This window comes from Ranitomeya variabilis, chromosome 2 (genome assembly GCF_051348905.1).
Source record: "Ranitomeya variabilis isolate aRanVar5 chromosome 2, aRanVar5.hap1, whole genome shotgun sequence".
Lineage (NCBI taxonomy): Eukaryota > Metazoa > Chordata > Amphibia > Anura > Dendrobatidae > Ranitomeya > Ranitomeya variabilis.
The window spans coordinates 329,984,859-330,008,698 of record NC_135233.1 but is presented as its reverse complement, the minus strand read 5'-3'; the positions used below and the strand labels follow the sequence as shown (position 1 = coordinate 330,008,698).

At 45.2% G+C, this 23,840-nt stretch overlaps 1 protein-coding gene across 1 annotated transcript in view; it reads left to right on the top strand.

Moving 5' to 3' along the window:
- The window catches only part of SLC9A6 (solute carrier family 9 member A6), a 37,792-nt gene extending 16,476 nt beyond the window's left edge, over positions 1 to 21,316 (top strand). Inside the window, exons 4-16 of the mRNA XM_077285308.1 lie at positions 175 to 251; positions 1,015 to 1,127; positions 1,952 to 2,057; positions 2,292 to 2,433; positions 2,570 to 2,675; positions 9,004 to 9,092; positions 9,738 to 9,851; positions 13,451 to 13,562; positions 13,845 to 13,998; positions 15,197 to 15,227; positions 17,303 to 17,382; positions 17,819 to 17,924; positions 20,364 to 21,316. Of these exons, the coding sequence (XP_077141423.1) occupies positions 175 to 251; positions 1,015 to 1,127; positions 1,952 to 2,057; positions 2,292 to 2,433; positions 2,570 to 2,675; positions 9,004 to 9,092; positions 9,738 to 9,851; positions 13,451 to 13,562; positions 13,845 to 13,998; positions 15,197 to 15,227; positions 17,303 to 17,382; positions 17,819 to 17,924; positions 20,364 to 20,621 (1,488 nt within the window). The 3' untranslated portion in view covers positions 20,622 to 21,316. The remainder of the gene's footprint in view (positions 1 to 174; positions 252 to 1,014; positions 1,128 to 1,951; positions 2,058 to 2,291; positions 2,434 to 2,569; positions 2,676 to 9,003; positions 9,093 to 9,737; positions 9,852 to 13,450; positions 13,563 to 13,844; positions 13,999 to 15,196; positions 15,228 to 17,302; positions 17,383 to 17,818; positions 17,925 to 20,363) is intronic.
- The last annotated feature ends 2,524 nt before the right edge of the window (positions 21,317 to 23,840 follow it).

Here is a 23,840-nt window from a genome sequence, read left to right as displayed (position 1 = left end):
TCCGTCGTCTTCTCCAGCTAGGACTGTGCACCAGGTCTCCTTACAGACAGATTAGGAGCCATGTTGTGCAGGATATTGCCAATGCAATGTACAAATCTCCATAATAAATGTGATTGTTTAGTTATAGACCATCTCAATGACCCCCGCCCCCCGTATTTTGGTCTTCCCTTCTAGAGGCATTTCTTCCGAAACCTGGGCTCAATTCTCGCCTACGCCTTCCTGGGGACAGTGCTTTCCTGTTTTATGATTGGGTAGGTATATCTCATCTGCATAAATCATGTATGCATAAATCAGTGAAATGTTGCTTATTATATTGTATATTTTTCTATATCTGAGGCTCTGGAAGACTTATAGGGGTATTCCCATCTCCAAGGACATATCCCAATATATAGTAAGTATAATAGTAATAACATTAGCAAATACCTTCAATTAGAAAAGTAGTATAGTTCTTCTGATTCACTATGTCTCTTTGCTCATGTGCAGGCATTGCAGGAACTTAGGTGTCGATGTTTACGACCGCTAGCAACTAGCTATCACTATATCAGTGGTCATAGCCATGGATACCTAAGTCCTGCAATGCCTGCACATGAGAAAAGAGACATTGCAAATCAGAAGAACTATACTACATTTCTAATTGAAGGTATTTCCTAATATTATTATTATTCCTATTATATATTGGGATAGGATCTTGGAGATGGGAATACCCCCTAAGCCCACCATACCCATTAGATGACTGTTGAGCGAACAGTGTTTCGGACAATCGTTCACCCGACAACCATCTCGCCTGTCCCTCCCATACACAGGAGCGCTCCTTCTCCCAGCTTATCTCTGGGGGAGAAATCTGACATGCCTGATTGACATCTCCCCCGATGATCAGTTGGTCGGTGCCCCATAGAGGGTCACCTGAACCTGTCAGTATCTGTGGGTTGAGCTGATATTGATGTAATGTGTATGGCGGCTCATAGTGATTAGCCAAGATAAGTCATATTGGCCGATAACATTGTTTTCCCTCAGGGCTCTGATGTACGGATGTGTGAAGTTAATGAAACTCATAGGAACATTAGGCGGCGACTTTTACTTTACCGACTGTCTATTTTATGGCGCCATCATTTCTGCAACTGATCCCGGTAAGCCCATGTGCTGTGTATACGGTGTATACTGTGCGCTCTCAGGCTCAGGAAGCATAAGAATATCCATCACATAGAAAACGAGACAAATTATGCCATATTTCCGTTACCCACAGAAGTGAGGCTCCTAGTGAGCGGCAACTCTGTATATTCTGCAGACATAAAAGCTAGAGTTTTTCTGTTACATCATCATTTAAGTCTAGGGTTTAATTTGATTCTTTGTGAACTGTTGGTTTTGGCATACACAGTTTTGGGTTTTAGTGCCCCCCGTATTTCCCCTCTGGAAAAGGTAATATGTAAAGGTGGTCTCTGCAGGGCGCACAGAATAGGCACCGCACATTGCCTACCACTGATGCCCCCCTCCTTATAGAGGATGAAACGCGTTAGGAACAAGAAATGGACGCTGTAGGGTAACTTAGTCCAGGGGTCAGTTGGTACCACCCCTTTAAAGGCATAATTAATTGTTTTGTGGGTTTATTAGGAGCAGCTGTTAAATCGCCTGACTCCTGTTCTGTTCAAGAGCCTGTTCATATTAGCTGATTGTGCTTTCCTTCGGATCGGCCATCAGCGTTTGATGTTCATGTCTCAAAAGGAATCTATCACCAGGTTTTTGTTACCTGATGTGAGATCAGCCTGATGTAGGGGAGGAGACCCTGATTCCAGTGATTTGCCACTTACTGGGCTGCTTTGTGTAGTTTTCATAAAATCACTGTTTTATGTATAAAAATGTCAATTGTGTCCCTAGCCTTTAACTAGGAAATACAGTGATATTTTCCAGCCAAAGAAATTGCTGAAATTGTTTTTCCTTCTTTTTCATTTTATAGTCACTGTCCTTGCTATATTCCATGAGTTACATGTCGATGTCGATCTATACGCCCTTCTCTTTGGTGAAAGTGTCCTAAACGATGCTGTGGCCATAGTTCTGTCATCGTAAGTAATTGACTTCCTTTCAGTTGGGATCAGACTCCATCACAGGTCGGATTCCCACTGGTCTCCTACAAATGAACTGTGAAAGACCCTCCGTATAAAAGTTCTGTAAGACCCAGTAACTCCTGCATGTTTTCAGCTGCACTGAGCCACATACTGTGTGTGACTTTCTCACACCGCGGACACGTTACTTAAGAATTCATTACAATTCCAGAAAAGTGAACGTCTCTTTTCCAGGTCGATAGTTGCATATCAGCCGGCTGGAGACAACAGTCACACGTTTGACATCACCGCCATGTTCAAGTCTGTGGGAATGTTCCTGGGTGTTTTCAGTGGATCGTTCGCTATGGGAGCAGCCACCGGATTGCTCACAGCATTAATATCCTTTTCAAGTGTGTCTTACATAAAAAAAAAAATAAAGTAAACGTGAAGTAGAAATGTTCCGTATACCTAACCCCGTCCTGCACTTTAGGGGGTCTTCTATGTAATATCCCATGTTCCTTAACACGTGTCACGTCACAAAGTTCACCAAGCTGCGGGAGTTCCAGCTGCTGGAGACCGGCTTGTTTTTCTTGATGTCTTGGAGCACATTCCTCCTCGCTGAAGCATGCGGTTATACAGGTTTGTTGGCTCTTTTTTTAGGTTGGCATGGGTTCATCAACTAGTACCCACCTTCCAGAAATCTGATTTCTTTCATTTAAATGCTTAAAGGGAGTGTGTCACCCCCAAAACGCTAATTAATCTCCGTATACAGGTATGTAGGGGATCGTCGTCCTGTAAAAATCATACCTGTCTTATATATTATCGTGATTTAGTTGTCAGCTGTCTTTCGTATGCATATAAGGGGTCTTCGGTGCACTCCTTTTGTGGCCAGGGGCTTGGTGCACTGCAACACCCCCTCAATTTGCTTATTGAAGACCGCCATATCTTCAATGACGGTAATCACTCCAGTCCTGCCTGATCGCACACCAGAGGCACTGCACGGGCACTTCGCCGCACCTGCCCAGTTTGCGCTCTCATCATGGGCTCCTGTCTGCGGCCACTGCTCAGTACTGTAATGTGGGGTGCGTCTGCAAGGGTTAATGTATCTCATTTCACTCAATCCAGCACTCAACCTCTGTTCTAGGCTATAAATCAGACCCCGACACGGATACGTACCACTCATCAAACACACGGGGTGATGAGTCCCAGAAATATGTTACTGTCAGACATTCAAACAAGGTCACACAATCTCAGAAATGCTATGGATTCTTTAGCGCATACATTATCAAACTTAATAAAAATATACAGTGCTTCCAAGAAAAGATATAAAAAAGTAAAAATAAAACTACACACATGCAAAACGATTATAAAAAAATTGACATGTAACAGAAGAAAATATCTAGATGTTCTTCTGTTTCCTTGGGGGCAGGAGAGAATGCATCATGGATCACAATTAGCAGACGCCTCCCTCACTTGTGAACAACTTTCTTTTGTGCAACACAGTTTTTTTTTTTTGTTTTTTTTTGCTTGACCCTGGATTTGGGTTTCCAGCACGCCCTGGATTGGATTATATAAAAATTGCTATTTGTGACAACGGTGGGCTGATTTAGAGGCCAGGGCCTACAGTGCTTAGGAAATATTCAGCTTGTTATAATGACCATTTGCTAACCCTATGAAGCTCAGGGGGACCAGGGTGGGGTGTCGGGATTGACACTTCTGTACTCATAGCAAGAGGACCCCTTTGTGCTGAGTTCTTGCAATACTGGTAAATGCAGTTTGTCCTTTTGTCAACTAAATGTAACTCTACTGCTGTTATAATAAAATCTAAAAAAAAAATGTTCGCGTCCTCGCGGCTTCATGTCTCCCAGCAGCCGCTGCATATGCAGGGATTGCCTAACAAACCGACAATCCCTGTATGTGTTGTTGCTGTCTTGACAGCTGCGAGACATGCAGCCGCGAGGATGCTAACATATTTTTCGAACACGCCAAAGACACTCGGTTAGCACCCAAGCGTGCTTGGATAACGCCTTATTTAAACACGTTTCCTCATCACTAGTGGGTGATAATGTCTTATCCGAGCACATTCATTAATCACTAGTGGGTGATAACACCTTATCCAAGCATGTTCATTAATTACAAGTGGGTGATAACGCCTTATCCGAGCACATTCACTAATAACTAGTGGGTGATAACACCTTATCCGAGCATGTTCACTCATCACTAGTGGGTGATAACGCCTTATGCCAGCACATTCACTAATCACTAGTGGGTGATAACGCCTTATCCGAGCATGTTCACTCATCACTAGTGAGTGATAACACCTTGTCTGAGCACATTAATTAATCACTAGTCGGTGATAACGCCTTATCCCAGCACATTCACTAATCACTAGTGGGTGATAACACCCTATCCGAGGACATTCACTAATCACTAGTGGGTGATAACAACCTATCCGTGGACATTCACTAATCACTAGTAGGTGATAACGCCTTTTCTCTATCGCCTCTCATTGGGGGACACAGGAACCATGGGTGTATGCTGCTGCCACTAGGAGGCTGACACTATGCACAAAAAAAGTTAGCTCCTCCTCTGCAGTGTACACCCCACCGACTGGCATTATGCACTTCAGTTTAGCTTAGTGTCACAGGCCTCGGGATACAAGATAGAGCTCGTTTCACGACCCCGGGATCATTTCTTCGAATCCCGGCCTCCAAGAGACCCCGTTCTAGTTCCGGGTTTCTTCGCAGCCATCGCTTCTCTCCTCAAAGCCGGGGTAATCGTTCCCGTCCCAGAAAAAGAACGGTTCACAGGTTTCTATTCAAACCTTTTTGTGGTACCGAAAAAAGACGGCAAAGTGCGTCCCATTCTGGATCTCAAATTGCTGAACAAGAGTTCGTCTGAAGCACTTCAGGATGGAATCCCTTCGTTCAGTAATTGCTTCCATGAAGGCTCAGGAATTGCTGTGTTCCATAGATATTCAGGACGCCTACCTCCATGTCCTGATATTCCCGGGACATCACCGATACCTGCGCTTTGTGGTGCTCCATGAATATTTTCAGTTCGTCGCCCTGCCGTTCGGTCTTGCAACTGCCCCAAGAGTTTTCACGAAGATCATGGCGGCGCTGATGGCCATCTTTGAGGGTCAGAGGCCTGGTTCTTTTTCCATACCTCGACGACATCCTCATCAAGGCTCCGTCCTTTGCTCAGGCTCACGAAAGCCTGTCCATCGTTCTCGACACCCTAGCCCGTTTCGGGTGGCTGGTCAACCAGAAGATGTCCTGCCTTATTCCTTCTCAGCGCATCATCTTTCTGGGCATGCTCTTCGACACTCGTCAGACCAAATTCTTCCCGAAGACAAGAGATCCATCCTTCGTCGGGACATACGCTTGCTCCAGGGTCCTCGGCCTCCCTCCTTCCGATCGGCCATGAAGGTTCTGGGGAGGATGGTAGCAACATTGGAAGCGATTCCCTTCGCCCAATTTCATTCACGACCCCTTCAGCAAGCCATTCTGCATCAGTGGGACAGGTCTGTCTTCTCTCTGGATCGTCCGATCCGACTCCCTCCTCGGGTCAAACGGTCTCTCAACTGGTGGCTGACGTCACCTCTCATCTCCCAGGGCAGGTCCTTCCTTCCAGTTCACTGGCAAGTGGTGATGACGGACGCCAGCCTGCTCAGCTGGGGTGCGGTGTTTCGCCACCCGACTGTTCAGGGCCGTTGGTCGGCGCAGGAGCCAACTCTGCCGATCAATGTCCTCGAGATTCGGGCCATTTTTCTGTCCGTCCGTCACTGGGAAAGGATTCTCAAGGGCCTACCTATCCGAATCCAGACGGACAACGCCACGGCTGTGGCTTATGTCAACCATCAGGGGTGGACTCGGAGCTCCCTGGCCCTTGCTGAGGTATCCAAGATTCTCCTCTGGGCAGAGGCAACGGTTCCGGTGATATCCGCGGTGCATATCCCCGGCGTGGACAATTGGGCCGCCGACTTCCTCAGCCGCGAGGGTCTCGCGGCAGGAGAATGGTCCTTGCACCAGGAAGTCTCCCATCAGATTTGTCTTCGATGGGGGACTCCGGATGTGGACCTCACGGCGTCTCGTACGAACAGGAAGGTTCCTCAGTTCGTCTCCAGGTCTCGCGATCCTCTTGCAGTGGGCGTCGACTCTCTGGCCATTCCTTGGTCACGGTTCGCGCTGCCCTACTTGTTCCCACCCCTTCCCTTCCCAAACTGTTGAAAAAGATCAAAGCGGAAGGGGTGCCGGTCATTCTGATCCCCCGGATTGGCCCAGGAGAGCTTGGTTCGCGGAGATCGTCAACCTTCTCGCGGACGCCCCCTGGCGCCTTCCAGACAGGCCCGATCTGCTGTCTCAGGGTCGCTCAATTTAACGGCGTGGCTGTTGAGACCGCAGTTCTAAGAGCATCCTGCCTTTCGGACCGGGCGATTCACACCATGATCCAGGCTCGGAAGCCTTCGTCTTCCAGGATCTACTATCGTACCTGGAAGGCTTACTTCCGTTGGTGCGAGTCCAACCGCGTTTCATCTATGTCCTTTTCCCTGCCTTCCATCTTGGCCTTCCTTCAGGCAGGACTGGATTCGGGCCTTGCTCTTAGTTCCCTAAAGGGCCAGGTTTCTGCGCTCTCCATCCTTTTTCAGAAGACTTTTATCTTCTCGGCCACAGGTTAAGACCTTCCTTCAAGGAGCAGCCCATGCTGTCCCTCCGTATAGGGCCCCGGTGGATTCATGGGATCTAAATCTGGTACTGGACGTTCTGAGGGTTTCCCCCTTTGAGCCTCTCAGGGAGATTCCCCTGTCAGTCCTATCGTGGAAGGAGGCCTTTCTTGTGGCCATCACTTCTATCCGCCGCGTTTCCGAGTTGGCGGCTCTCTCTTGCCGACCTCCGTTCTTGGTCATTCACCAGGACAAGGTAGTCCTCAGGCTTCCGCCTTCCTTCCTTCCTAAGGTGGTTTCCACCTTCCACCTCAACGAGGACATCGTTCTACCTTCTTTTTGTCCAGCTCCGACTCATCCTCTGGAGCGATCGTTGAACAAGCTGGACCTCGTCAGGGCAGAGAGGCTCTACCTGACTAGAATGGCCGTTTTCCGGAAGACGGATTCTCTTTTCGTCATTCCTGATGGCACACGTAGAAGTCTGCCGGCTTCCAAGGCGACTATTGCTCGCTGGATCAGAATGGCAATTTTGGAGGCTTACCGGGTCAAGAACAGAGTGCCCCCTCCTAGGATAAAGGCTCACTCTACCCGGGCAGTCGGCGCCTCCTGGGCGGTGCACCACAGTGCTTTCGCCCTACAGCTTTGCAAAGCGGCAACCTGGTCTTCCATCCACACGTTCGCCAAATTTTACAAGGTTCATACCTACGCTTCGGCCGACGCCAGCCTAGGCAGAAGGATCTTGCAGGCAGCAGTGGTGAGTCCTCTGACCTGATGGAAGTCTGTTTTTCCCACCCCAGGGAGTGCTTTGGGACGTCCCATGGTTCCTGTGTCCCCCAATGAGAGGCGATGGAGAAAGCAGGATTTTTGGTTGCTTACCGTAAAATCTGTTTCTCAGAGCCTTCATTGGGGGACACAGCTCCCTCCCATGTTATTCAGTTTTCTGTTGTTCTGTGTTCTGTGACTGTTCTCATGTTTACAGTTCTCATGTTTGTGGTTATGTTATTTCAACCTTATTGTTTTCTCCTACTGCTTTCTCACTAACTGAAGTGCATAATGCCAGTCGGTGGGGTGTACACTGCAGAGGAGGAGCTAACTTTTTTGTGCATAGTGTCAGCCTCCTAGTGGCAGCAGCATACATCCCATGGTTCCTGTGTCCCCCAATGGAGGCTCCGAGAAACAGATTTTACGGTAAGCAACCAAAAATCCTGTTATCCGAGCATGTTCACTTATCACTAGTGGGTGATAACGCCTTATCCAAGAACATTCACTAATCACTAGTGGGTGACAACACCTTATCCGAGGACATTCACTAATCACTAGTGGGTGATAACGCCTTATCCGAGCATGTTCACTTATCACTAGTGGGTAATAACGCCGTATCCGAGCACATTTTCTCATCACTAGTGGGTAATAATGCCTTATGCGAGCATGTTCACTCATCACTAGTGGGTAATAACGCCTTATGTGAGCATGTTCACTCATTACTAGTGGGTAATAACGCCTTATCCGAGCACATTCGCTCACCACTAGTGGGTAATAACGCCTTATGCGAGCACGTTCACTCATCACTAGTGGGTGATAACACCTTATCCGAGCACATTCGCTCATCACTAGTGGGTAATAACGTCTTATGCGAGCACGTTCACTCATCACTAGTGGGTAATAACGCCTTATGTGAGCATATTCACTCATCACTAGTGGGTAATAACGTCTTATGCGAGCATGTTCACTAATCACTAGTGGGTAATAACGCCTTATGTGAGCATGTTCACTCATCACTAGTGGGTAATAACGTCTTATGCGAGCACGTTCACTCATCACTAGTGGGTAATAACGCCTTATGCGAGCATGTTCACTCATCACTAGTGGGTAATAACGTCTTATGCGAGCACGTTCACTCATCACTAGTGGGTAATAACGCCTTATGTGAGCATATTCACTCATCACTAGTGGGTAATAACGTCTTATGCGAGCATGTTCACTAATCACTAGTGGGTAATAACGCCTTATGTGAGCATGTTCACTCATCAGTAGTGGGTGATAATGCCTTATCCAAGCATGTTCACTCATCACTAGTGGGTGATAACACCCTATTCGAGCACGTTCACTAATTATTACCATATTTTACTGCTATTACCTATTTAGCTCTATTTTCAATGTCAAAGTGAAAAAAAGAGGCTTCAGGGGAAATTCTCCCCAATAAATGGCTTCAGACCTTGGAGAGCATAAGACAAGGGTAGCGGTCTATTGATGCCTAACACTTCACGCTATAGACTTAATATAACATGTGATTTCTTGCAGGGGTTGTTGCAGTGCTATTTTGTGGCATCACTCAGGCGCATTACACCTACAATAATCTCTCAACAGAGTCCCAAATCCGCACAAAACAGGTAATGTATTCTTTTATAATTGCATTTTATGTAGGAATTGCAAGTAATAAGAAATCTGCAGCGTCGTGACCAAATAACAGTGGATCCGACAGGTTGTGACAATGCAGTGCCATCTTGTAGCAAATGTAAGCGTCCTTCTTAATACTTGTCTCACACCTCCGGGTTCTTGATCATGGCCGCGGTCGTGCTATGGTGGGTTGAAACGCTCATGTACTCTCGCCTCTTACCTTCTGCAACATGATTTAACTGGATTGTTGAATGAATACAAAGTTTTTATCACAACGTAAGGAATCGACCATTAAAGGATCCACGCACTCGAATGATTTGGGAAAATTTGGACAAACAGATCTCTTAAAATCATGTATACTGTACTGCGGCCATTCAGTAATGCTCCTAACGAAAGCTGTCCATTCACCAGCCAGCAGTAGACATTGAGGCTTGTCAGTGCTGTGCCATTAGATCTGCCATCTCCGTTACCTCCAGGCTGGCTCTAGGTTTGCTTTGATAAGATGGCAGCTCTAATTCCTTGTCTCCTGAAGTGTCTAGGCCTGCTACATGTGCTCTGAATACGGTAGCTGAGGATTGCATGAGGGAAATGTTGTTCTTGGTCCCCACTAATCTGTTTCCTCTCGTTTCTCCTTTCAGCTGTTTGAGCTTTTGAATTTTTTGGCAGAAAACTTCATCTTTTCCTACATGGGTCTTGCTCTATTCACCTTCCAGAATCACATCTTCAATCCCACTTTTATACTTGGAGCATTTGTATCCTTTCTTTAAATATATACGGTGCTGCACAATAGTTTTTAGGTAGGTTTGGAAAAAATGCTGAAAGGTAAGAACGCTTTAAAAAATAGAATTGTTCATTGTTTATTTTTTTAATTAATAAAATGCAAAGTAAATAAACAAAAGAGAAGTCAAACCAATACACTTGCACACACTTTTTGAAAGAAGGCACAGAGGTTGTTCCAAACATCTTGGAGAACTAACCACAACCACAGATCTTCTGTGGATGTCGCTGGGGCAAACCTTTCTATTTCTTCATGAAATCCAAGACAGACCCAACGATGCTGAGATCCGGGCTCTGTGGGGCCATATCATCACTTCAAGGACTCCTTGTTCTTCTTTATACTCAAGGAAGCTCGTGGCTGTGTATTTGGGGTCGTTTCAGTATCTTTATACACATACAACAGTGATGTACATTAAAGGGGGGTTTTCTCGGAATAGGCATATAGTGATGGCCAAAAGTGTTGGCACCCTTGATATTGTTCCAGAAAATGAAGTATTTTTCCCAGAAAATTAATGTAATTGTACATGCTTTGTTATACACGTTTATTTGCTTTGTATGTCGTGGAACAACACAAAAAAAGGGGAAAAAAGGCAAATTGGACATAATTTCATACAAAACCCCCAAAATAGACAAAATTGTTGGCACCTTTCCAAAATTGTGGATAAACAACTTTGTTTCAACATGTAAAGCTCAGTCAAACTCACCTGTGGCAAGCAACAAGTGCTCGCAATATGAAAATCACACCTGAAACCAGATAAAAAGAAGATAAGTGGACTCAATCTTTGTATTTGTGGTCTGTGCCACACTAAGCATGGAGAACAGAACGAGGAGAGAGAACTGTCTGAGGACTTGAGAACCAAAACTGCTGAACAATATCAACACTGTCAAGGTTACAAGTCCATCTTCAGAGATCTTGATGTTGCTTTGTCCACGGTGATCAGCGTAATCCAATACATCTACAATAAATCTACATGCCATTAACCCTCATACACTTTCAGACTCCCTACACTCATCATTGTCCCCAATCTCTTCTTTTTCCTGTCCTGATCTGGCTGTAAATCACTACAATGACACTATTAGAAGCACCCTTGACCAAGTAGCTCCCCTCACCCTCAGAACCTCCAGACACAGAGTGAAACAGCCCTGGCTCACATCGCTAACCCGATTTCTCCAGCGATGCTCTAGGTGTGCTGAACGCTTATGGAGGAAAACACGCAAACCAGAAGACTTCATACACTTCAAATTTATGTTAACAACCTATAACTCTGCCCTTCACCTCGCCAAACAGACCTACTTCACCACCCTGATCTCCTCACTAGCCAACAACCCCAAGAAACTTTTTGACACCTTTCACTCCCTCCTCAGGCCAAAAGCACAAGCCCCTATCACAGACATTTGTGCTGATGACCTGGCCTCCCACTTTATAGAGAAAATAGACAATATCCGTCAGGAAATCCGCTCCCAATCACAAAGTTCAGTGACTCCCATTCCTCCCTGCATTTCCCCTGGCTCACTCTCCACATTCCATCCCATCACAGAAGAAGTCACCAAGCTCCTCTCTTCTTCTCGTCCGACTACATGCACTACCGACCCAATTCCCTCACATCTCCTCCAGTCTCTCTCTCCAGTCGTCACAACTCACCTAACTACAATCTTTAATCTCTCCCTCTCCTCTGGCATTTTCCCCTCCTCCTTCAAACACTCCATTACTAAAGAAACCCACTCTCAACCCATCCTGCCCAAATAACTACAGACCGGTCTCCAATCTCCCCTTCATCTCTAAACTCTTGGAGCACCTGGTCTACTCCCGCCTTACCCGTTACCTCTCCACTCATTCCCTCCTAGACCCTTCACAGTCCGGTTTCCACCCCCTACACTCGACAGATGCTGCACTCATCAAAGTGACCAATGACCTTCTGACAACAAAACGTAACGGTGACCACTCTCTGCTCATTCTTCTCGACCTTTCTGCAGCTTTCGACACTGTTTACCACCCTCTCCTACTCTCTAGGCTCCAGTCACTAGGCATTAAGGACACTGCTCTCTCCTGGTTCTCCTCCTATCTTTCTGACCGCTCCTTCAGTGTTCTGTTCTCCGGCTCCACTTCATCTCCTCTTCCTCTCACTGTCGGGGGACCTCAGGGCTCAGTCCTTGGCCCTCTTCTCTCTCTACACAGCCCCAATTGGACAGACCATCAGCAGATTTGGCTTTCAGTACCATCTGTATGCTGATGACACACAACTATACACATCATCCCCTGACCTTACCCCCGCTGTACTACAGAACGCCACTGACTGTCCGCAGTCTCCATCATCATGTCCGCCCTCTATCTGAAACTCAACCTCTCCAAAACTGAACTTCTTCTGCTCCCGCCATCTACTAACCTCTCTAAATCTGACATTTCCCTCTCCGTGGGTGGCACCATAATAACACCCTGGCAGCAGGCGCGTTGTCTGGGTGTTATGTTTGACTCCGATCTCTCCTTCACCTCCCACATACAATCTCTTGCCCACTCGTGCCGCTTACACCTAAAGAACATCTCTAGAATCCGCCCTTTTCTCACCATGGAAACAACAAAAACTCTCACTGTCGCCTTGATCCACTCCCGCCTGGACTACTGCAACGCTCTATTAATTGGCCTCCCCCTCACTCGACTTTCCCCTCTCCAGTCTATCCTTAATGCAGCAGCCAGGGTCGTCCATCTGGCTAATCGTTACTCGGACGCGTCCGCTCTTCGCCAGTCGTTACACTGGCTGCCCATTCATTATAGGATCAAATTCAAAGTACTTGTTCTCACCCACAAAGCTCTCCACAGTGCGGCACCCCCTTACATCTCCTCCTCATTTCGGTCTATCGGCCTAACCGACCGCTGCGCTCTGCAAACGACTTTCGACTAACCTCTCCACTAATCCGTACCTCCCACTCCCGACTCCAAGACTTCTCCCGTGCTGCGCCAATCCTCTGGAATGCTCTACCCCAAGATATTAGGACCATCCACAATTTGCATAGTTTTAGGCGCTCCCTCAAAACACATTTGTTCAGAGCGGCCTATCACGTTCCCTAATCAAACTCATTTTAGGTTTGTGTGTGTGTAGCCCATTCACTATCTCCATCTATCCCCCACTCCCTGAAGATGGCTGGACCATCATTGTAAATACATCATTGTAAATACACACCTGTACTTTGTATCTCCCCCACCTCATTGTAGATTGTAAGCTCTGACGAGCAGGGTCCTCTTATTTCGCTTTAATTGTATTGTTAACGTTATTACTTATGACTGTTGTGTTTGAAACTGTTAAACTGTAAAGCGCTGCGGAATATGTTGGCACTATATAAATAAAGATTATTATTATTATTTAAGAAAGATCTGCAGCAAATCTCCTATGTGGGAAGTTCTTTCTGGGCACAATCTAACCAAGCAGAGCTGCAGTGTAAATCATGGAGACACGCACACTAGGCAATGAGAACTCAGGCGTTTCCATAGGAAATGTTATTCTTATATTGTTTCGGACCACAGCAACATTTTAGTAATATTCAGACTCCAGCTTCAGTTTCCTTAATGTTTGTCGTACAGATTGCCGTCTTCCTTGGAAGAGCAGTTAATATTTATCCTCTCTCCTTCTTACTTAACCTGGGGCGAAGGAACAAGATCAGCCCTAACTTCCAGCACATGATGATGTTTGCAGGTATGACGGCTCACTAGGCCCAAGAATACGGGGACGCATGAAAGTGCTAACCCCCCTATGGTATGTGTCCCAGGGGTCCCTTAGAAAATGACTTTTTATATTGATAATAATATGGGGTCCGAGAATGGAAAAGATTTTACTCTGAAATGAGGAGGTATAAGATGCCTAATGGCCGTCAGGTAATAGGACAGAAGCAAGGGAAGCACTGCTACATAACAAGACGGATATTCTACTTACTAACATTCATTACATTTCTGTATTCCTTTCCATCCCTTTCTTCAGGTTTACGTGGAGCAATGGCTTTTGCCCTGGCTATCCGAGACACCGCCACCTACGCTAGACAGATGATGTTCACCACCACCCTCCTAATAGTGTTTTTCACGGTGTGGGTATTTGGGGGAGGCACCACACCAATGCTGTCATGTTTAAATATCAGGTACGGATCTGTAATTTTCTTCAACAAAACTCTCTGTACTTCCTGAAAGCATTAACCTATTAGTCCTCTGGATAAGCCTTACATCAGCAGGGAGAAAGTAAAGGGCTGCAGTAATAGAAGTCTCCCCCATATTGCCAGGATGTGTGCACGCACTTCACATTCACACATCATCACAATATGAGACAGACTGAGGGAGACATGAATTACTGCAGCCCTTTACTTTCTCCCTGCTGATGTAAGGACAGACTTACCTAAATAAGGGGGTCTGACTCCTGGGACTCTCAGCGATCACACTCCGCTAATAGAAGAGGCGGTGGAGCAAGTCCTGCATCCCATTCCCAGTTTACCAGGCAGGGCTCTGTACATGTTGTGACTCTACCTGAAATTGCATCTCCATCCCTTTAAGTGTCTGGTATTAGACCCCAACCGATCAGGTATTGATGGCGTATCATAGGGATAGGCCTTCAATATGAAAACCCCCTTGAAGTCCCATAACCTAAGGTTCCTACAAGTACATGTCAGGTTTGAGAAAATGAAAAAATGACAAATGAATAAATCTAGTTGTTGCCCTGTAATTAATACTACGCATTTGTGTCAGAGAAAACCTCTTATTGCTGTAGTATGTGAGATAATGGTGGAAATCCCACCAGTTGTGCCCCTGCACATCACACACACCTGGGCGGCAGGCCTGCCTCTATTCCACTCACATGGGTGTTATTCCATTATTGCTTTTCTGCGATTAAATAATATTATTCCCTGTTAATTAATTGAATGCAACATTGTTTTCCTCCATATTTGCATATATATCATCTAGAATCTAGATGATATATATGCAAATATGGAGGAAAACATCTAGATTCTAGATGACAAATACCGTTATCTACGTGCTGTTTACATACTGACCACTAGGTGTCACTACTTTTACAAGTAAATCCATACTGTTGTGCTAAAGCTGCAGCAGGAAGAGATGAAACCCCCTGTCTGCCCCATAAGGTGGTCTTCACACTGCAGCCTGCAGGATCTTCTCGTTATAGGGTCACTTTCTGCCCGTCTAGGGTGCTGATAAAGACTGTAGAGAGTGGCATGTGATGAGTCCTGTGACTTTAGACCTTTCTTATTCCTGATCCTGCCTACACTGTGTGTGAAGTTGCCGTGTGCGCATTTTACTAATTGTGCCTTGCATTACTCTCATTTCTAGGGTGGGCGTGGATGCGGACCTTGACCAAGTGGTAACCATTATTTTTTTATGTTATTAGTGACATTTTAATTTTGTTTGATGAGCTTTGCAGATGGGACCATTATTTGTTTCCACTATGGCGTGTGATAACATCATTGAAGGGAAAGAAGCCCCTCTTAATATCAAAAAGATAGAAAAAAAAGCACCAAGTTTCCCTGACCTGGGCTCCTCGTTGTTACGTGATCAGACAGATTTGTGTCATATTCCTGTGACAGCGATATCTACAGGTTTATGTTCAAGGGTCATCACTTGTCGCTGGGGGTCCTGATATCGGGACTCTGAAAACCAAGACCTGGGATTGTGCAGAGTCCCGTATTGAATAGAAGTTCACATGCTTGACCCCTACTTCAATCATTGTCTATGGGGGATAGCGGAGTACAGGGCTCCCTTGGTTCTGGCAGTCCTATAGACAATGAATGGAGCCCAGGTCAGGCATGCTTGCCTCTGCTCCATTCACATGGCACTCCTCAAAGCTGGGATAGCTTATTAATATAACGTTTCTTTTGGGGAATATTCACTTGGTATCACTTTACATTTTGGCAGGCAGAATGAAGCGATGCCTACTATACTGTACTTACTACTAAGCACAAAAGGATTGGGCATTGTAAGTTGATATGCCTGATCCTCTCCTACCCCTACAGATCATGTTGTAAGGTCCCCATAAACAGAAGATGGTCAGCCATTTTCTGCAGGTCTGAGTGGCATTAGCCTGATGCGGGGTCTTTAGGGTTCATAGCTAGACCTCCAGGCTGCTACACAATAATTGCAGCCATGCATCTCCTGCACCGATTTTACCATAAAGCAAGGTCTGAGAAACTCTTGGATGTTTTTTTTTCTGCCACTAATAAGCAAATATGGTCGATCACAGTGTAACACAAGAGACAAGGATTTATATTACCCGGTGACTCCCTATAATATACACCTGTCATTAGGGGCAAAGAGCAGGAACATGACAGCGAGACAGGGAACGTTAATGGAAAACAAGCTGGGGGCCAGAACACAAGCCGACAAGATCCCGCACCCTCACGTGTTTGTGTAGGCGGCCCTCCTCATCCACAGACACTGCGCCCCTATGCCCCTCCATGATCAAATAACAGGGGAGAAGAAAAGCTGCGTAATCTGATAGGGATACAATCCTACATATGTGTGTATCTGCAGACTCCAGGGAAGTCTGTGCTGACAGCTGTAGATAGGGAGCTGGAACATGTCAGAAAGTATCCCAAAAATGTGCACAATTATCAGTATAAAAATCTGTGTGTGTAATATATATGTATATAAATATGTAAATTCTATACATACGCACTAACATACATATAATATATATTTATATAAATCCATATGTATATATATCTACACATACATATGCACACACACTTTTGTATACATATACACACATTTGTTTATATAAAATGTATGTATATAAATGTGCGTGTATATGTATGTATATATGATATATATATTTCTTATAATATACAGTATAAATATGTCAATCTCTGGAAAAAAAAACGTGACCTATGCACTGGCTAGGTACTAATGATTAGATTGCCAGGACCCAGACCTGGAGATTTGTTCCCCTCCCCCCCATTGTTCTCCCGGCCATAAGGGGTTCAATGTGGCCCATAGAAGGGACTGCTTCATTATGTATGACGAAGATGGCCGAGTGCTAGCGAGAGGGTTCGCATCATAATACAATGACTTCTTTGTAACACCATCCTTCATAACCGGCGGCCGCGTCTTGTCCCTCGCAGATCACTTCTCAGTCACCTTATTATTATCACAGGCAGGATGACAATGACGGGTAACTTCTCTATTACACGCTGGGGGCACATAACAGAACCGACCATTTCCAATAGGTGATGGTCACAGCGCGCCTCTTCCCCCTCCCTGCACGGAGCATGCCCAGAACACTTTCCCGTACAGGTCACTTCGGTGCCTAGCTGTAGGCTATGTTATACTGCATTGTGCGCCATTTCTACGTCTCTATGTGCAGCCTCGGTCTGTCTTGTGGCATTGGAGTGGGTACAGGTGACGAGGTTCTGTGGGATTTTTAACCCTTTCTTATTACAGGGACTTCCGGAGGGTGAACGGAGGAGTACAAAGGCAGAGAGCGCCTGGATTTTTAGACTGTGGTACAACTTTGATCACAAGTATCCTTTCATTTGTGTTCCCCTTCCGATAATGACACCATCACTAACACATTCTTATTCTCCCATTTCATATAAGCTGATGTTGTAGAATGACTTTTTTGGGGGTAATCCCTCTGCAGACCTCCTGCCAGTAAGGAAGGGAGGGGGATACTTTTTTGGGGGAGAGTCACTGGCCTCTGTGCACAATGGGTATAGCTTAAGGGGGCTTCTTCTGGAGACTCGCTTAGTTGTACAATGCTGGCATTTAATCTGCCATTTAATCATTTATTCATCAGATGTTGAGTATTATTGATCAGGCTTCTTCCATGCTGTACAGCACTCCAGGGCTGGTGCCCGACATATCAGCATGTGGATTAGCAGAGTGCTTCCTATAAGGGGCGTATGTTCTTCTGTGCTATCAATTGAATGTTTCTGCCATTTTTCTCAACCTATGTAGCTATTTAAAACCTCTGCTAACACACAGTGGACCCCCGCTCTCCAGTACACTCCCCAATTGTTGTGGCCCCATTGCAAGATGCCTAACAAGCCCTCAAGCCTACGAGGTAAGACGCTCACTCCTGTTTTATTTCAGATTTTGTTTCTAGGTTCTGTTTGGAAACGGTCATCAGTCTTCTTATTTCTAAGGTGGTCTATGGTTTTAGGAAATACATAAAAATGGCAAAAGAAGCAATACCTACCGTTTGATGCCTCTGCTGCTCCAGCATTTCCTCGCTGCACCTCTCTATGATGACAGTAAAGGGAAAGTAACAATTATTTTGGTGTTTTTAAGCATTTCCTATCTTTGCACATTTTTTTCTAATCTTTAAATCTTTTTTCAAGCTTTGTATATGCGTTTTTCTGACCCAGCCGAACCAGGTTTCATTTTTAGGGATCCAAGAGGGAAAGATGCATCCTGCACATGTGGGAAAGACTGGTAGACTTTATAAGTCACATCATGACAAGGAAAAGACCCTTCTTCACATTTGTACGTTACGGTGGGAAAAATATATGACATAACCAATCAAGATGAGCCTCCCATACACATTTGACTAGCATCGGCTGAATGCGCGGGTATCGACAGGTCTGGCTGACAGTTCTGTGTGAATGAATGGCCGCCGACAGATGATTGTCAGAGCAGATAAGGTTCCATCATGTCCAATTTCGGACTGCAGATCCTTTTGCAATATGCAGTATCACAACAACAGGGGAGGACACCCCATTTTCTTGCTTATAGAAGACCCCAGTGCTGATGAGCGACACATGGAAAGCTCCTGGTTGTAGTTGCACTGCCTCGCCATGCACATTGCATGCGCTACACCTAGCAGAGCGCGAGAAAGCCCAGTAATGAGCAATCAACGACCGGCGGTTGCTCACGACCCTGTTAGTGATGTATCATTTACTAATGGGAAACAGAAATGAGCATCCTTTCTAAGAACAGCCGAAGAGAAATGTTGTCATTGTTGTACATATTAACCAATCATAATTTAACTTCTTAATTTAATTTCTTCAAACTGTACCTGCACTGTGAAAAGAGAAAGGATTATTGTGCAGGACTTGGGTGTCGATCACTGTATTTGAGGATATCACTGTCCGCCTGCAGCATTGGTCGCCCGAAGTCTATGGCGCAGGCTGCAGTGAGCGGGGGAGCTCCAGGCTTCAGTGCGCTGTGAGGTCCTATGGCACACTCCTGACAGTAGCCTGGTAGCAGGAGCCGGATGCTGCCTGCTTTACTGCAGCCAATATCACTGACTGCATGCCATCCGTGTTAACAACAAAAACCTCTAATAGAGTGATTTAGAAAAACGATCACACAGCAGAGCCCTGCAATATAGTCGTTGATGTCTTCAGAGCGGAGGAACTCTATAAACTTGCAAAATGCATGTCGGGTGTGTTGGTGCGAGAAACCAGGGCTTTGTAGTCAGTAAGCCAAACCTCCGACTCCTCAATTTCCATGACTCCGACTCCACCATAATGGGCTCCGACTCTACAGTCCTGCCAGGGGTGTGGAGTCAGTAAGCCAAACCTCCGACTCCGACTCCTTTGTTTGTAGGACACCGACTCAACCAAAATGCACTCTAACTCCATGACTCCGACTCCACAGCCCTGGTGACACACCTTCTACCACATTGGTCCTTTAACTTTTCACTATGTGCTGTCTGTCTTTATTACTTTAGGCTTTTTTCAGGCCCTTACACTTTCATGTATATGTATTATGTCCTTGCATCTTTAATAATTAAAGAGGATGTCCAGCCTTAGGCCACAAGTCTTCAGTCACTCTATTGCACGCTGTGTGGAGTCTCCGGGGCCGGCAATGAGAACGGCGGTCATGTAACCCCAACTATGTGATTTCCATACTTCCGCCACATTCCAACTAGACTGTATCTGGCTTCGCTCAATACACTTGCATCGAACCATGTTGCACCCATCTAGCCTGCATGTGACCACATTTATGCAAATCACATACTTGCAGGCACGCACCCGGAGAATCCTGACAGCGTGCAGTGTGTGTGATGTGAGGATTCTCAAGTCTGCAGCCACATAGAGAGACTGCAGACTTGTAGTCCAGGGCCAGACAACCCGTTTAATTTTTTTTACTTCTGACTGATTTAGAACTTTACTTCCAGTCTTGATAAAATCTATTATTGTGCCTGTCTGTTGCATTATACTTCACCTTTTGTACTTATATGTAAAGCAAGTACATTAATATATATGTATACCAGTGTGTGTGTGTGTGTTTGTGTGTGTGTGTATGTATGTATGTATATATATATATATATATATATATATATATATATATATATATATATATATATATATATATATATATATATATATATATATATATATATATATATACCCACTAATTGTCTCTGCTCTATATGACGGTGTATTTGTTCGGCTGAGATTAGTGTCCCTACTTAATTTTTCTATAATGCTCATTCATTTTATATTTTGTCTTGTGTTCTGCACATTACTCAGACCCTTTATTCTTTCCATTTCAGAACCAGGAGCAGCTAAAGGATGACGATTCCGACCTGATACTGAATGACGGTGACATAAGCCTAACGTACGGAGACACCACGGTCAGTACGGACCCTATAGTATCTAGGAGGGGGATGGGAAACGGCTCCGAGGATGGCATTGATCAGGAGCTTACCTGCGGGGATCACGAGTTTGTTTTAAGAGGAACCCGTCTGGTCATGGAAGAATGTGAAGCTCCAGGAAACCTGCTAGCCACCAGGAAGCCAAGCCCCATGTAGTCTCTCTTTTTTGGGGGGAAAGGAGTTGTGTCTGCCAATAACATTTTTGTGTTTTCTACTCATGACGACTTGTTGTCCTTCCTACTGCATGGCTCCCATCGTACGAGCTGTATAAAGGCTCCTTACCGGCATCAGAAGGGACCATTCTTCTTGATGTTGCTTGTAAAGATCAAGTTTCTTTTTTTTTTTCTTTCTCCTGGGAACGTTTGTACAATTGCACTTTACGTGAAACCATCCAAGAAAACATGGCGGTTCCACGGGGTCCATGACGGAGGCAGCGTCCCAGATGGGTGCCAATGGGTTTCCTTTGTTGTTTGAAATATTAATGGGGAGGTGGATTTTGTTTTTGTCCCATCCCTGTTGCACTGCCAATACGAGGAATATGTCCTATAACATAATCGAATGTCAGCAGATGATGATCCAATCTATTAATTCGAGCCAAAATCGTGCTCTGATCTTTGTTTTTCTCCAGTGGCCTAAACACATACTAACTGTAATGATTGTATCTGGACTTCTCTTGTAACACTTTTTCAATGACAATTATCTACGTTGTGATCTTTCTTTCTCACTTTTTTTGTCTGTTTTTTTTCTCCTATGGCAGTTAAAAGAGAAAATTTTTTTTTTTTAAGCTTTTCCAGCCAAAACATGTTTTAAGAAAAGAGGCTATCCGAGCCAAAGTTTATTTTTAAGAGCACATTCCACTGGAGACTGCTGAAACGCGGCTCAGCCATTGTGAAACTGCATCTTATTTCTTTTATGTCAGTAGAAAAGACGTTTAAACACTCTGGATTCTTTAACATAAGGTACTTTAAAGGGAACCTGTCATCAGGCAGCAAAAGGCTGGGGATACACCGCATCCTTGGCTGCGGCATCTGCCTCCCAAGCAACGGTGGCTAAATGTCACTGCGACATCACGATGCAAGGAATTGAGGTCACGTTGGAACCCTGAGGGTACTGCGACTGTGACAGCCAAGATGCAACAACTCCAACCACATTGGATTTTTTGCGACTTGCTCATCGCCGCAGCCTCGGGGTGCAACCCCAATCACTTGGATAGCACAAAGATGCTGAGCTCCTTCTTTGAAAATCGGAAGTGTGTTTGAGAAAATTATTGGGAGGAAAGTTACAGGGTGGCTGCCCTCTGAGATCCCCGGACCCAGCTTGGCTTCATTGTGGTCAGGTTTTTCTTACTTTAGGCAAGTACCTGTCATTCAAGGCGGGCGGGGAGAAGCCAGAGAGGAGCCTCCCAGTGGACATCTATCCCATCCCTGAAATTAATCTGTCATCTGGTTTCTTACACCTAATCTGAAAGCAGCATAATGTAGAGACGGGGACCCTGATTCCAGCGATGTGTCACCTTCTGGGCTGCTTGCTGTAGTTTTTATAAAATCACTGATTTATCATCAGGAGATTATCACTAGAGGACTGGTAGTCCTCCATATTAATGAGCTCTGTATAACCCCACCAACACCACTGATTGGCAGATTTCGTCCTTTGCAGAGTGTACACAGAAAGTGGCCAATCAGTGGTGCGGGCGGGGTTATACGAGCTCAACATTCAGAGAACTGCTGGAGATTGTATCAAAACTGCAGCAAGCAGCCCAGTCCAGACTTTCTCATATGCAATCCTCCACTCTTAAAAAGGAGGTCTTAATGCGGCATTAAACATAGTCCATTGTATTAAGGGTGCTTGTCCTCCTATATAGTAAGGCCAGCAGGAATCTGGGATTGGTGGACCTTCCAGGGAAACCTGTAAGCAAAATGCTGCTTTATAAAGGGATCTGACGTTATTGATGGACGTTCGTGATGTTACAAGAGCTGGGGGGATGGAAAATAGTAATCATGGAGGCAGACGTCTGTTAATCTCCAGTGTGCGCCAACATCATGCAGAAAATGTGCAGAAAATGAGCTTTGTGCTTACTGCGCCTCTATGTAGTGTTAAAGGGGTGTTGGGTGATGATGGAAAGATCTCGCTCTGACTGTTATTCTGCGCTTTACTTCATTTCACTAATGACATTAATCTGTATGTGTATATATACACAGACATATATGTATGTATACCGTGTTTGTGTATGTGTGTATATATATATATATATATATATATATATATATATATATATAATGTGTGTGTGTGTATATACGGTCTGTATAATGTGTATAAAAGCAGTGGTGCATTGAGGTTCGGCTCTGATGTCCCTTGTGTAGGCTTCTCATCAGGTTCTCCCCGTTTTTGCTCGCCATGTTTGTATGTCTTCCCCCGCTCATAGTGCTCTTGCCATGATATGGATTTAGGTACGATGCTGCTGCATCTTTATGGCGATTATCACGATGGGTAATTAGTACATGTTTGATCACCGGGAACCCCAGAATCACAGAAGCAGAGTCCTCTTTTGCAGAGAGCGCCATATTCTGTTATTGTAGCAGTAGAGCGCACGTGTAACCACAGCTCCATGACTATGGGGTCAGGGGATCCTGTTTTTGTGACCGGTGGTGGTCCTAGGAGGTTGTCATACATTTATCACCTATTCACTTATTTATAATGGAACACCCCCTTTAACTCCCAGAGATCCCTGAGGCCTCCTGCACCTCGACTGTAGACAAGCAGGCTCCTTGAGCTCTGCCCTACAGACTGTAGCCGCTCTGCGTTGCGTCTGATGGAACATACCATCATTTTTTTTTCTCTGTCAGATTTGTACAAAGTAATAAAGGAAACTTCTATATTTCTACATATAAAAGTGAAGGCATGGAGCTAAGAGACCTGTATGAAGATATACACTTATGCAAATTAGTCTCTGAGTGTCCACTGGGTGTTTCCTCAGCAGGCAGGTGTGATCCTAGAGGCAGCCCCGCCCACCGAGGCTTGATTGACAGCTCTGACGCCTCCAGTGTCATCCCACTGTTACCTGTAAAACGGCGTCAATCAGACCTATCTTCGAGCCACTGCCAATGGGGTCACGGGATATTTGCCCCTGCAGAAGAACCACAGAAGGGTATATATATATATATATATATATATATATATATATATATATATATATATATATATATTCAGAAAGGTCTCCCTGGCCACCATAAAGCATTGCAGGGAAATCCAAACTGCTCGTCGATTCCCTTTTGAGGACATGTTGGAAAATAGTGTAAGGGAAACTGTCAGTGTGAATTTACTGCTGAAGTTATTGTTATGGGTGTACAGGTCCTAATATAACAAAAAAAAATTGTG